General features: G+C 36.2%; 1 protein-coding gene across 1 annotated transcript in view; it reads right to left on the bottom strand.

The window, feature by feature from the left end:
* The window catches only part of SLC30A7 (solute carrier family 30 member 7), a 32,626-nt gene that overhangs the window by 19,300 nt on the left and 565 nt on the right, over positions 1-12,761 (bottom strand). Inside the window, exons 2-7 of the mRNA XM_026700405.2 lie at positions 12,201-12,302; positions 8,946-9,059; positions 7,085-7,172; positions 5,848-5,974; positions 4,405-4,554; positions 2,362-2,412 (exon numbers count right to left, since the gene is read on the bottom strand). Of these exons, the coding sequence (XP_026556190.1) occupies positions 2,362-2,412; positions 4,405-4,554; positions 5,848-5,974; positions 7,085-7,172; positions 8,946-9,059; positions 12,201-12,302 (632 nt within the window). The remainder of the gene's footprint in view (positions 1-2,361; positions 2,413-4,404; positions 4,555-5,847; positions 5,975-7,084; positions 7,173-8,945; positions 9,060-12,200; positions 12,303-12,761) is intronic.

The following is a 12,761-nucleotide window of genomic DNA, read 5'->3' as shown; positions in this document are numbered from 1 at the left end:
AGATCACCTGTTCATCAACTGTCTCATAACTGAAATAATTTTTGAGAACTTAATATATTTTTTTTGTAATTATTTTTACAAGTTACTTGATCCAGCGTACAATTGGTTGCAACAAATAATGCAATCTACAGTGCACATCTCCAAATATTTTATTAGCAATACCACAAAGAAGGAAAATTTCCTTCTGGCAAACGGTTGCTGAGTGTTTGGGGTTTTTTTTGTTTGTTTGTTTGTTTGTTTGTTTGAATTAATTAGCTTGGCAAAGACGTTTTGCCAGTTTTCATAACCCCCTATGTACTTCAGGCATTGGATTTTTTCCCCTGTCCATCCACACATTCTTTTTCCAGACAAATTGCAGTATTTAATTTCTTATACAGTATATTTTGCAGATTTGAGAAAGTTTCAAAGTCAATGGATTCCCCCTCTTAAAAAAAACTGTTTAATAGCTGTTCAAAAATAAAGAATACAGTCCCTTCTCCCTACTGATAAACTGAAGGCAAAAATGCTATTATGTGGGCTGTCATTTAATCAGGGAAAAATAAAACTACAACAATCAAGTTAGTCTTTTTATATGACATAGCAAGTCAGAGGTTTTCAAGAAAAATGTGTGGTACGTAAGTTGTATAGGAAGATCATTTAGCACCCTCTGCAGTCACATAGTGAAATTGCAGATTAGAAAATAGTTTTTTAATTTACACATACACACACACTACATACACTTCAAAAAATCAAATACTGACAAGGCTCTGTGAAAGTTGGAACCAACAACTTCAACAAAGACCAAGAAACTGAGGTTAGACCAAAAAAACTTCTGCAGGTAAGGAAAGGATCATCTAAGACAGGATCAGCTCTCAGCTATCAGAGACTGAAGGAGACTTTTGAAGAATGAAATCAGAAAATAGTAGCTACAAGATCAAAAATGTCAGTAACGATGTCTGCTTCTAAACAGACTATGTTTAAAAGGTGTTTTAAAGAATTGACAGGTGTAGAACAAACTTTTAACTGACAAGATAGAAATGGTATTGAAAGTAGATTTAAATTGACAGGACAAGAAAATGGCTTAAAGAAGGATGTTTCACTGAATCTACAAAAGAAATTGCCTGAGACGTTAACATTCAAAGGGGAAATACAATGACAAACCAACAGAATAACTTGGTAATTTTCTCCTAGTCAGTTTACAAAAGGAGCTTGTCAAATATTTGAAGAAATCTGTGTGATGGGACGAAGAAGAAATGAAAAGAAATCCAATCGCATGACAACATTTGAATGAATTAAATGTTAAGATTGTTAAAAGTTGGTTTATAAAGTTGGTGCATTTGATCAAGGTTAAAACAAGTCATGTTGCTACCTCTGGCAACACTTTACAGACCTTCTGCTAACAGCAGGACTGAAAGCTAAACTTTTATGGATTTGATTAGATTAGAGATGGAAAATGGAAACAAAGAAGTTGTTAAAGTTTTCTTTAAGGTTAGTTTGTATTATATTTCACTACTCTTTCACTATTCTTAATGAAAATTCTATAAGATAATAGACAGATCTAAGTAAAAATCACTGGCTTATAATTGTAAATTCAAATTGAAAATTGTGAAGTTGTAAAATGATAATTTAAATGCAATACATAAAGCTACAAGGAAGTAATTTATAACAATGTTGATTATAAGCTTAAAATATTAACAACAGAAGCTGAAACAAGAATGAATGTGCTAGAAAATCAGAAGTACAAATCAGAACTAGTCTACTTGTTAGTGGTGTGAAAGATTTACTACATTACAACAATCAGAAAAAAGTTCTGGTTCTACAAAAGTTTCAGTATACTTAGGCATTAAAATAATCGTACTTTTCCTAAGACTGTAAAATATTTGTGGTACTAAATAAAAGTCCGTTTACTAAAATCTTTGTGAGTTTTCCCCAGGTTCTTTCTGTTTGCTTTATTTATCTTTTTCTACTTGAAAGGTTACTCAAAGTATCTCAAGGTTTGGTAGCATTTATTAATGTATTTTTGGAATCAAGTCTATATTCTTTTAAAAATATATTATTTTTTTATATATTAGCTCATGTACCTTTTAGGACGAAAAGAACAACTAATTTAAAGCTTACTGCTTTGATAGAATTTAGCAGGATTCTGAAAGACAGACATCACCAACTTGCAAATATATGAACGTTAGCTTGGAAATAGATAAAACTGCATATTTATTAATTCATTTAATTCATTAATAGAATTTAACAATGAAATTAATATATCTGTTATTAATCTCAATGAGTAATCTTATCTGATGTGTGCCATTAGATTTTTCTCCAAAATGCATACTATACTTTTGTTTTGTACCAGCCTAAATTTAACACAATGTATCTATATCATACCTTCTAAAATCTGTTTGTTGGATCCTGCAGCCATCTCAATAGGTTGATCATCTATAAAAATGGTACAAAGAAAAAAGGCATTTATCCTTTCAATGTGGCTTTTGTTCAAGAAATCATATTGTATACTTCAAGTACAGCTTCCAGACCTTCCTAGTCAAAAGAAACCAAGAAGCATTTAAGTTAAAAATTAAATTCTCCAAAATGCAAGAAATTTCCAAACCTTTTACATCTTATTTAATATAAGATAAAAAAAAGCAGAGAAAGTGAGGTGCAATGTAGTCTCAACTATGCTTAAAGGCTTATTGTCTAATAAACAGATTACAGAAACAGAATTTCTAGCTAGTGAATAAGTCTGGGTAGATTTCCAATTCACATTAAAGAATCAATAAGCCCAGTTGCAAAGAGCCACATCTTTTTCCAGGAGCAAGGGGAGGCTTCTGCTTTAGCCAAATCAATTTTGGAAAATTAAGCAGTTGCTTTAATGAATCACACTCAGCTGTGGTGCTCATGCTTCTGTGCATGTGAAAGCATCTTTTTGTAATCAAATGAAAAGTACTGTGCCCAATATCCAAGTATAGTCAATCACTAGATTAAAAATCAAGAAGCCAAATTACAATCAGGATACTGTATAGTAAGTGAAAATTAATATGACAGGAAAATTAACATCAACAGTTCAGGAAAGATTTACCTTGTGATATTACAAAGATTCACACTGCTCTAAAGCTACACTATGAATATATCAGTGTATCAGTAGGTTCCCAAGTACAATTCAGTGTGTTAGTTTTAGCCTCCAAAGCCCCTTATCGCTTTGCCCCAGGCAATCTTCTTCAAACAACCTTCTCTGTTCAGTCTTCTCAACTCATCAGGGATGAGGGTTTCCCCACCACCACATGTGAAATCTAGGGTTGGCTTGTCCCCAGATACTTAATAGTTTTTTTTTACTACTCTTTATATATTTTTTAATCAATAACTGTCACATGGACCTCTAACAACTGATTTGAGTTCATGGTTTCATAAGCATTTTATCAGTTTTCTAAATTATCTTATGGCTAAATTGAGTCTGCTACAGCAAACTACCAGCAGTTTTCTCCAAATAAATAAATATTGCCAAGTAATTTTCTTTAAAAACAGAATGTTGAAAGAACCATTAAACCTAACAACATAACAAGGGTTCTTTTTTGTTCGTTTGTTTAGTTATACAGAGGGAAGAAGCTCTGCATATGTAAAACAATGCCCAAGATTGTCCCTTCTCTAATAAAAACATTAAATTTACTTGCCAAAATGTCATAAACAGCAGCACAACTAGCATAATCTTCCTTCCAGGTAGAAAGATAATACTGCTGTATATTATTTTCAACACAATCCCATAAAAATTTAGCTAAGTGACAGTACATAGTTAAACCTATTGAATAAATTCATGGAAATGAGATTCCAGATTTAGACCCTTAACTATTCCAGCATTCATACTGACCATGAAGCACCTGCTTTTCATAACAAGAACATGATTTAAAGCAGAAGAAAAATGACCATTCTCTCCTCTGCATTTATTATCTCTCTAAACTAAACTTCCCTAGTTCTTTTTAAAATGTGGCTAAAACTATCCTGAATCTTAAAGAAAGTAAAAACAAGTGTAATTATAATTACCACCTTTCATATATTTTTATGTTCACTTGTATACTGCCCAAAGTTGGTCTAGAAGGGAGATGGGCAGCTTCTAAATATGATAAATAAATACATACAGCACAGCATCATATAGCCACATCACAATTTCTGTGGAGCAAATTTATGATGCATGACGTAGATTGAGCCTTTTCTAGTAACTGGGTAAGACCAAAGGTTTTCTTACTATGTTCTTTCAAATCATTTTATTACAGAAACAGCAGGAAATTGATTAGCTAGCCAAACATAAGATTCAACAATTTTCAAATCGTCTTTGTTACTGGAAGATTTTAGTATCTTTTCATTGTATCTATTGAGGTATCTCATTTTGAAGACATATAGCACATAGATCTGCAAGCCTGCTGCACATTCCCACATACCCACCATGGCAATAATCGTGAGAATGTCCATGCTCATGTCCGTGGGAGTGGCTATGTCCATGTCCATGCCCATGCTTGGAATCGTGACTGTGGCCATGTCCTCCATGACCGTGACTGAGACCCCCATTAAACAGTGAATGGCTGTGTTCATGTCCTGCAGAAAGAAATTTATGGATGTTATTTATCATGAGGAGCCTCGGTGGCGCAGTGGTTAGAGTGCAGTACTGCATGCTACTCCTATAGCAATTTGGCAGATCGAATCCCATCAGGCTCAAAGTTGAATCAGCCTTCCATCCTTCCGAGGTGGGTAAAATGAGGATCCAAATTGTTGGGGGCAATAGACTGAATCTGTAAACCGCTTTGAGAGGGCTGTAATGCACTATAAAGCGGTATATAAGTATAAGTGCTATTGCTATTGCTATAATACATATCAAGATTCTGGATTTGATTGTTACCAAAAAGTCATATGTTAAGAGTCTAGCAGAAAGAGCCAAATAAGATTCTAGTGCCCATGAAAGTAGATGTTCCTTTTAAAAGAGGCAATATGTGCACTTAAAGGGAGTGCAAAATCTACATTGGAACAATTTAACTGCATTTGTGAATTTTATTTATTTACTTGCATCGTTGTTATATTATCCCAAGCTACCTAATAGTTCTGAAAAAAAACTAATTATTTTTATGTGATGAATTAATGAATCACAGCAACTATTTTAGAAGCCCTAATCTTTCTCCCTTGCAGGAAAGGATATCTTTAAGATGGCATCGGCATTTGTCAGTTTCATGAATATTTATATTAAATGTGAATTAAAATGTATATTAAAAATGTCTGCAGACCAGTGTAGTCTCCTGACTGCAAATTGCCCTTAATTGAAATTAATTAATGCATTAACACAGTTTAAGTGTAATTACATTGTTATCAGTAAGCTCTCTTGGTTTTACTTATTACTTTTAAAGCACCAGCTGAACCACACTGTTTTGGACAGATACAATAGGAAACTGTGGTTTAATAAGTCAGAATACAATCAACATGTGAGAGATACATGGAAAGACGTGGGGGGAGGCGACGGGGAGAAGGGGACATGGCTTTATTCTGAGTTTATCTATAACTCGAAGCACACCGTACAATTCAAATAAAAACATTTGCATTTCTATATCAATTACTCCTTCATTATTGCAAACTGTTTTTTTTTTCATTTTAAGCGCCACAATTATTCTGCAAAGGTTTTTTTTTCATATTTTGTTTATTTCTAAGACAAATTAGTGGATCAAATCAAAACTGTTCCTTGTTCAAATGACATTGTACAGTTTTAAGCTTCTATCCTGTGCTGACTAAATTAAAGAGATGTGATTGTTTGTATGGCTGTTTTAACCCAAGGGACAAAACAAAGATATTCTGAGGCTTCTGAGGGACAAGCCAACGACACAACGAATGGGTAACACTTCCTACCAGAACCATGGGAATGGCCGTGTCCACCATGTTGAAACACAAAGATTCCTATCAGATTTACAATGAAGCCAAGTATGGAAACAGGAAGTAGTCTGTCATGATGCACATCAGGAGGCTCAAGTGCTCTCTGTAACAGAGAAACAAACTGCTTCAACGAAACTCATACACAGATCTCACTAATGAGGTTTTCTCAACTTTTCATAAACGTTAGCACAGTCTAATTCAGAATGTTAGTTATTTTTGCTAGAAACCAAAGGTAGATTGCTAAGCATTCTTCACGGTATAATCTCACTTAACATTGGAACTCAAATCATTCCAAGAAACAGGCTGATGGGGGATTTGAGACATAATCACCAAGTGCATAAATAATGTTTGGTATTCAGTAAAGAAAAACATAAGCATGGTGGCAATTTAGATGGCTTTTAATTGGCACTAAACGTACCCCTGATGAAAAGGTAACTAATAATTCTAGATACTGCTGGCTATATGTAAGGTTCAGAAAACTTACTGCCTATAAATACCAGTTACAGAGAGCAGTTGAATGAAGAACCCCTATGCTTTCATGTTCAGGTTCTTAAGCCATTTGATTAGCTACAGAAAGAAACAAGATATGCATTGGAATAAATGGATATTTTTATCTGATCTAAAAGTACTTTTTCCAGATAAATTATACTATCCGTGATGTAATTTTTATATGAATCACTGCATATCAGTGAGCAATCACATACAGCTTACTCTTTGCAGAATGAGGAGGGGATTTCAGAAGTGTTGTAATGTAAAATGAACATAATAAAATTTACATTTAGTGTAATCAAAAGGACTATTCTTTTACATACATTTTTAAAGTCTTGAAGATTTGAGAATGCCAGATTTTCAACATTGTTATGGAAAAAAATGATGGGATAATAGTCCTTGAAGAATTAAGGTTGGTATGTAAGGCTACCAGCTTCCGCACAATTACTACTAAGTAAATCTCACTGAATTTCATGTCAATTGTTTCTGCAAGATATTTAAAACTGTATTGTCAAATCCAGAAGACATTTTGATTCATTTCCTATCCTAGACAACTAGGCAAGACTAATTTATCTATTAAACTTATACTCTGCCACAATCAAGCGATTCTCTTTTACGTTATCTGGACTGCCTTTAGCAAATACCTCATCCAAGTAAGCATAATTGGATTTAAAAACACTTGCTGTGCAAGAGAGGAAATATTTTATTCATTTTCAAAACATACCTCAACTCCTTCAGAGAAAATGAAGAAAGCGGTGAAGATCAAAAATAGACCATTTACAAAACCAGCTAATACTTCTGCTCGAACATACCTTGGATGAAAAAAAGCACACAATTTCATTCTAGATTACTGCAAATCCACAACTAATTTCATGTCTTGCCACTTTTCTGGCTAATACAGAAGATAAATACTATGTAGTTATGTTTGATCAGTTATCCAAATAAATAGAGTATAAAGGAGAAAGGAGTGGGGCTCTTATCACTAAAGAGTACATAGTTAAGTCTCCTCTCCTTAGTCTTGAAATACTTCAACTATTTCAATTCTTCCTCATTCCATTTAGCTTTCATCTTATATTACAGCAATGGATTGGTCAAATAAAAACAATGTAAAAAAAAAAGAAGCAGGTGAACATTCAACGGCTTCACTCTTACCTCCCATATGTTACCTTCAGCAATAAAAGTATACTGCACACCTTTACTTTATACCAAAATTGACAGCTGTACATTTAACATAGAGATCAACAGAAGGGAAGATCAGCGCCTAACAGTAGATCTCTTGGTGATGTGATGTACAGCTATCAAGGACTACTGACATCCTAGTATTGAACAACAATTATGAAGCTCATCACTTTATCATCATATTGAGAAAATAACTATTGGGGAGTAAAACAATGAATGGATTTTTATGTGGGAAGATTGCACCTGCAATTTACTTTTGATACTCAAACAAACTTCTGAACTCAGAATTCTTAAAGTCAAAGCGTACTATGTTGTGTGCTTTTTGATGACAAACCATGTAATACTGACTAGAAGACTACATGGATGTGTTTAAATAATCCCCAGAAGTTCAATAAAAAAGGGGAAGGGAGACTTTAGTTTTAGGAAAAGAAAGAATATATACATCATGTATACATGTACACACACACACACACACACACACACACACATAATTTTACAAATGTAGTTTCTATATCACCAACTAAAAGCTACTAGAGAATAAGGCTTACAAGTAGTCTTCAACTTATAACCACAATTGAGACTGGGATTTCCATTTAAGTTGATATAGTTATAATGCAAGGTGCCATGTCATTGCACCAACTTATGACAGAACTTATCCCAGCACTCTCTATTATGGTTGGCCAAATATCCAACCCAATCCAACCCATTCTGGTCTTGGTCCCTCCCAGTCCCAAACTTTAGTAAGATATGGACTGCTTCCAATTCCCTGCACCCATCTGTCTCTCCCTATCATATCTATGCCCTTGTGGCCTCTCTGTACCCTGACCCCTAAGAGGAAAGTTGAAGTCAATGCAGGGATAAAAGGAGAAAAATTCTGCAGCCTAAAGAGAAGTGTTATTATGTAACACTAGATGAAGGGACAATAGCAACTACAAAGTGCATTCTGTTGCTCCCGCACAGAGTAGGGAACAATACTCTCACATAGAAGAAAAGCTTTGAAGAATGAGAACCAGAAGGATTCATCTATTTGAAGGAAGATTATAGTAGCTTCAAACTTTAGGAGCTCACCAAATGTTTTCTCGGTTTAGAAAATATGCTGGCAACAGCACTAAGTAACAGTTGATTAGTTTGGCATAGTTAATTTAACTATATTGTTATCAATATCAAGAAAAAAACTACTCAAGGTGAGTATTGGAGATTGGGCTCCTCTCCTGCAAAAATTTACTGAAATATAGTATATGTTTCCTTAGCCAAATTCCACAATAAATATTTATAGGCTGATTCCATTAACCATTCAAATACAAATCCCAGATTACTTTATCAGCATGTTGTAATAAAATTATGGGTGTTTATTTTTTCAATTATTGTCAACAGGTGACTGTTTTAACAAATAGCTTTTCACTTACCCATAGGAAAAAGCATCATTTGATCTCCACTTTGAAATGACTGAAGCTGCAAGCCCAGCTAACAGAGCAGTACAATCAAAAAACATGTGAAATGAATCCGATATTAAACCTAGACTGGGAATATAAAGAGAAAAAAATTCAGTTAAGTACAGAAGATTATAGAAAGTAAAATACATAACTATTTTTAAAAATACTGGTGGTTTAAAAAACGGTAGTAATAGTAACAATCTCCCTTTGGACCTGTATTTACTTAGGTTGCGAGAGATCCCCCCAGATCTCTCACAATACATATACAACACACACAAAAGGGGGGGGGGTGCAGTCCATTAAAAACCAAGAACCAATTTAATTGAATTTATCAATATATACAAGTTTAATTTAATTTAAAAAATAAATACCCAACAGTACCAAATCTTCAAATTTAAAGCTGGGTTAAAAAAAGGAACAATACCTTTCATTAGGCTCATTACATAAACGTATTTGAGTCAAATGGGATTAATCAGAATCCATTCTGAGACGTTGATGGGATACATTCTTAGCCAACACAAAGCTGGCCCAATATCTTGCATTAGCTTTGGAGTTATTTTCTTCCCAAATTTCCACCCGTGAAGTAAAGAAGGTATTGATTGGAGGAAGAGCTTTCTTTGCCAACGAACATTAATTATGGAACAGTCTCACCACGAATGCTTTCCCCTTCTTGACCTCTTTTCCAGGGTAGTTCAGGGGTGGGATGCTACCGGTTCTGTCCGGCTCTGTAGAACCGGTAGCTCTGAAGAGCAGCAGACACTGAACCAGTTCTGTGTTTGCTGCTGTTTGGCCCACCCACTGGCCTGGGCTCTTACCTGTCTTTTATTTCCTGCATTTTCAACCTCAGCTGCTTTGCGTGGCACAGCTAAGATTTAAAAGGCAGGAAAAAAGAGGCTTTTCAAACGTTGCGCGCTCGCGCCCAGCGCTTTTCAGCTGTCCAGCTGAAAAGGTTTTTTAAAGCTTAAGATTTTTTACACGCGTGTAAAACATCATCGGGCCGGTAGTAACACCAGTTGAATCCTACCCCTGGGGTAGTTCAACTTTAAACCTGTCTGACATAAGTACCATCCATCCAATAATCCAATCAAGATAAAATCCATGCCAGAAGTCTGATATAATACCGTGATTACAAAGTAACCTAGTTCAAATGCCCTCCAAAATTTAATAGAAATACACAATTTAAATGTCACCTTTTCCTGTCCTTCAATTTACCAATTGTTTAAACTTAATCCAACCCTCTCTGGTTGGATTTAGGTTGGATGGCCAAGAAAAAAAAACCAATATTCATTATGAAGATATTAATTCATACAAAGGCTACACCTTCCATTCTACTTTGGAATTCAGGAAGCAATAGGTATCATAGTACTCTGGGACAATTTTCATCTCCATTGCTTTTAAGTCTGAAGGAAGCCAAACTGCTTAGCACAGTCACGAACCTTCACACTAGCTAGGATAAGCCAGAGTACTGAAGGTTTAGAAATATTACAAGAAACAAAGACCAGTCTATTAAAAGATAATTTACTGGATATTTATTAAATTTCAAGCATCTTATACTAAGACATACCATCATAACAGATACATGCTCAAATGTAGAAACTCATTTGCAAAATGAATTATGTTACTCATTTATGCAATACAATATGTTTCTGTATTAGCCAAATCAGAAAATGGACAAGTACTGAATAAGCTACTCTGGTAAGTTACCTTTGACTTTAAAAACTCAAAGTGTTAGATTTTGTTTAAAAATATTTAAACTTGTTTCTTGTTTTAATGTGTTTTACTAGATGCTTACAGAAATAAGATCATTTTACATATGATGATGAAACTATCCATTCAATCATGTCTAATTTTCAACAATTCCATAGATCAGCTCTTTCTACATTTTCTAATTGGGTATGACTTCTTTCAAGTATTTATTTTACATTTTTATTTTACATATACTGTTTCTTATTCTATGGAGTGACAATTTCCTAGAAATTGCAGTAAGAGGCTACATTTAGAGAGTCATGGACTGCTTATCCCTGTTCTCCCTAATATTCTTGGTATACACAAAGTCTATACAATATACTGGCAGCATTACTGCACATATGCCTAAATAGTGAAGCTATTCTATCAGTAATTATATATTTTGAGGAGGAGGCTCACACAAACAGGCCTTAGCATATAAGAAATTAAAAAGACGCTATGCATAAGCACCTGTGGAAAGTGGGGATGACCAGCATTGCAATGCAAATTGCCACCCTTTTCTACAGGTGCTATAACATCATACATACAAAAGCGATCTTGCATCATGCCCCACAATAATAATTTTATTATTTTAAAGAATTCACTGGATTCTACAGAACACTTTCTGTCGTGATTTCTCTTGAGCTACTGTCTGTCAGTTTGGGGATATGAAACTGAGACAAATTAATGGGTGACAGGATGATACAGGTTTGCGCAATTTTAGTTTTGAACTGAACCAAAGACACAAAAAAGACTGCTCTATCCCCCAAAATGGCTTCTATAGCAGCAGGCAAGTTCCAGACACAAGCAACTACAATTAATTTATGTAAAAATCAATATCTTTGAGGGGAAAAATCATAAAAGACCTATACATTCAGTGAGATCTAGTTGGACAACTTAATAAACGCAGTGCAAACAGCATCACAATTAGACATTTATGGAGTAATTATACTTTATTAAAGAAGAGCCCTTCCTTACTGAACCTGTTTAGACACCTCAACAGTTCTGACCCTATAACTGAACAACTTAAAGAATAACACATGACAATCTCTTAGGAGTAATTATTTCATCAACTCCTTTACTCTTAAAAAAAAAAAAAAACTGGGTCAGCAACCATCCTCTAAATATGGCAGAAAGGACATGATATAGGAGGGAGACTGCAGAATTTTCCCAGGTGTATTAGGACAATCTGAGTGATCTGCCCAAACCTTTCTGGTTTTCACCTTGCAGTTTTAAATCAAATTGGCTTCTCTTCACTGACTGGGCATCTAAAAGTAAAGGGGGAAACCAGCGGTGACCAACGTCTCAAGTAGCCCAGGAGAGGAAGCCTGAGACCAACCACTCTTTCCCAAAAGCCAATGGCGCTCCTCTGCCGAGCAGGCCATCCCCTTCGGCCCCTGCCAGAGGGAGACGTGGCAACACCAGCAGCGCTGAACTTGACTTTCCAGGCAGAAGCGCCGCCCTCCCGGCTCTTCCCCCCCACCCTCCCTTCCCCTTTTGTACCTGTTGCTCCAGATGCCGTACAGCAGCTCCACGAAGGCGAAGGAGAGGTTGAGGCAGAGGAAGAAGAAGAGGTTGCGCGACGTCTTGTCCGAGAGGATCGACCTGGAATTGAGGGACGGGGAAAGTGGGGGGGTGTCAAGTCAGGAGCCGGGCCCCGCTTTTTGCAAAGCCCGGCAAGGCCTCAGCGGGAGGCGGAGGTGGTGGACGGAGCCGACCCCCACGCCTGATCGGTCTAATGAGTCACAAACCGCACATGCACACACACACACCTTGGCTCCGGTTTCCACGCAGAACCACATCCTGGGGCAACCGATACCACCCCCGCCCCGTCCCCTTCTCTCCGCCGCATTCCCACCCTTGCAAGCGAGGGCCCCCCGAAGGAACGGGGTTCGGAGCCCTCCTGCTGCCAGCTGGGGATGCCAGATGGGAGTTGGAGTCCACGCCAGAACAGGAGACAGATGCTGCCCGAAGGCAACCTCACACGGCTCCCTCCCAGCCGGCCGATCCATTTTAGAGGAACCGAGAGATCCCCGTCCTCTCCAACTCCCTCTCCGGGAGATC

The sequence above is a fragment of the Pseudonaja textilis genome, chromosome 3 (assembly GCF_049901715.1).
Source record: "Pseudonaja textilis isolate UNSWEBS1 chromosome 3, rPseTex1.2, whole genome shotgun sequence".
Taxonomy (NCBI): Eukaryota; Metazoa; Chordata; class Lepidosauria; order Squamata; family Elapidae; genus Pseudonaja; species Pseudonaja textilis.
This window is presented reverse-complemented; position numbering and strand designations above follow the sequence as displayed.